Source organism: Atta cephalotes (genome assembly GCF_000143395.1).
Source record: "Atta cephalotes unplaced genomic scaffold scaffold00019, whole genome shotgun sequence".
Classification (NCBI taxonomy): Eukaryota; Metazoa; Arthropoda; class Insecta; order Hymenoptera; family Formicidae; genus Atta; species Atta cephalotes.
The window spans coordinates 1,632,434-1,634,625 of NW_012130083.1; the positions used below are offsets into that span (position 1 = coordinate 1,632,434).

General features: G+C 34.7%; 1 protein-coding gene across 1 annotated transcript; it reads right to left on the reverse strand.

Moving 5' to 3' along the window:
• Window positions 1-188: 188 nt before the first annotated feature.
• LOC105619171 (cytochrome P450 9e2-like) lies at window positions 189-1,721 on the reverse strand. Its single transcript, XM_012200699.1, has one exon. The coding sequence runs from the start codon at window positions 1,719-1,721 to the stop codon at window positions 189-191; it is 1,533 nt and encodes a 510-aa protein (XP_012056089.1).
• Window positions 1,722-2,192: the final 471 nt, after the last annotated feature.

A 2,192-nucleotide genomic window follows, 5' to 3' on the forward strand; every position in this document is an offset into this window, starting at 1 on the left:
AAACTACGATCGAACTATGGCTCGACTTGTCTTGACTTGAAGCACAATCACAATAAAGCTGAAAATAATATAAAACATTATTGATCTGTCAATTCAATAATGGTGCTAAAACGCACTTTAAATTATAAAGAACTATAATTTTTATAACAATTATGTTATTACTATTTAAAATGTTTTCCAAAGCTTACTTATTCACAATTATAAGATGTTAACACAGGATGTACATCTTTTCTGCGCTGAATATTCAACCAAAATCCACTCTCCGGCATTAGTAACCCATCTTTGCAAAATTTTATTGGGGAAACGGTTTTCATAGAAGGTTTCAATTCATATCGTGCTAATAAATGAAATAGCAAAATTTTAACTTCTAGCATAGCAAATCTGTTAGCTATACACATTCTCGGTCCTAATCCAAATGGCATATAACACGACGAATTGTGCATTTTATTGTCTAAAAATCTTTCTGGATCAAATTTCTCCGGATTATCGTAATACTTTTCATCACGTTGGATTGCAAAAATCGGAATCCAAACAAGCATATCCTTTTTTATGATAAAAGGTTTCTTGTCCGGCAAAGCGGATGGTAATTCATAAGTTTTTTTGCACATCCTATCTAAGAAACCGATTGGTGGATATAATCTAAGAGTCTCATTTATCACCGCATCTAAATATTCCAGCCGATTAATGACTTCGTAAGACACTTCGCCATTTGATTTCTCCAAAAGGTTGTCGATCTCTTGTTGTAATTTAGTCTGAATATCTGGATTAGCTGCAATTTCGTGAGCTGCAAAGCACATTTCGGTTGAACTGGTCTCAAAACCGCCGAGGAAAAAGATGAACGCTTGCGCAGTCATGTCGTCGATGTCTAGTTCTCTATGACCTTCTTTGCCTCTGATATCCATCATTAATTGTAGCATATCCGGACGTGTAATGTGTTCTGCATCACGAGTCATGATTGTAGTTTTTATAATGTCCTTGAAGAAATTTGACACATAATCGTTCAAAATCTTTATATTGAGAATTCGACTGAATCTTGGAAAAGTTCCAAGAAAAAGAAATTTTATACCGCGGATGACCCCTCTGAAGTTACTCGCCTCCTTGCCGTAAACATAGAATTTATTTGTTGGATCTTTCATAGAGTTGACTTTGATTCCAAACGCACATGTAGCGATGACGTCGTTTGTATATTTTGAGAAAACATCTTTCGTGTTTATACTTTCTTCATCCGCTAACGATGTCGGCATAAATTTTACAAAATCCACAGCACATTCTGACATCAATGTGAACATCATTTTCATCTTGCTGGAAGTAAAAGAAGGACTCAACAGATTTCTCACGTTCCGCCATTTTTCTCCATGAAGAGAAAACAAATTGTTCTTGAATAAAAAGTCATTCGTATTGGAGAAACCTTGACGATCTGGAAATGCTTCAAAATTTTTAACAAGGATATTTTTAATGACTTCCAAATCACGAATCACGAGTATTGGATTTGTCATGAAGTAGAATCCAAGATATTTTGAGTTTGGATTGAAATAATATACCTTCAGGATGAAATCTATTAATGATATTCGACGAAATATAACCGATATCGCGGATCCAAATATTGGAACAGGTGGTATATGTACAATATCATGTCTTTTAAAGAAATTAAAATTTTTAAAAAGATAGTGAATACTGATCACTCCGATTATTATCGACAATAATATCGACCAGTATTCCATGGCACAAACTGATTTTGTTTAAAAATCTCACTACAATTTTTTTAGACGTCTGATAAGATATGACTATCTATAAAACACTAGCGGTACTGCCGAGGCGAGTCGTAGCATGCAACTGTTCGTGTAGTAGGTTCTATCTCGTTATATACCGGTTATGAAGTGATTGCTTTCAAGCTACTTTATGTGTGCATTCAGGATGATGCTATCCGCGCTATTTGTGTTATTCTGTCCTTGGTTTACATTTAATGAACAATAAAAAAAAAAATGACACACGTAGCTAATATCTCCATTCTCTGGATGCATATTATATAAAATTAGTCAACGTTAATACTTTGTTCATTGCAAATCAATGAATCTTTGTATATGCTTTATATTCGTGTATATGTAGCACACCCACTCACACCTACACACACACACACACACACACACACACGCGCGCGCGCGCGCGCGCGATATATATATATATATATATCT

What these genes read in the sequence shown, in the direction of transcription:
- LOC105619171 (XM_012200699.1), bottom strand. Translation starts at nt 1,721, where the DNA reads ATGGAATACTGGTCGATATTATTGTCGATAATAATCGGAGTGATCAGT.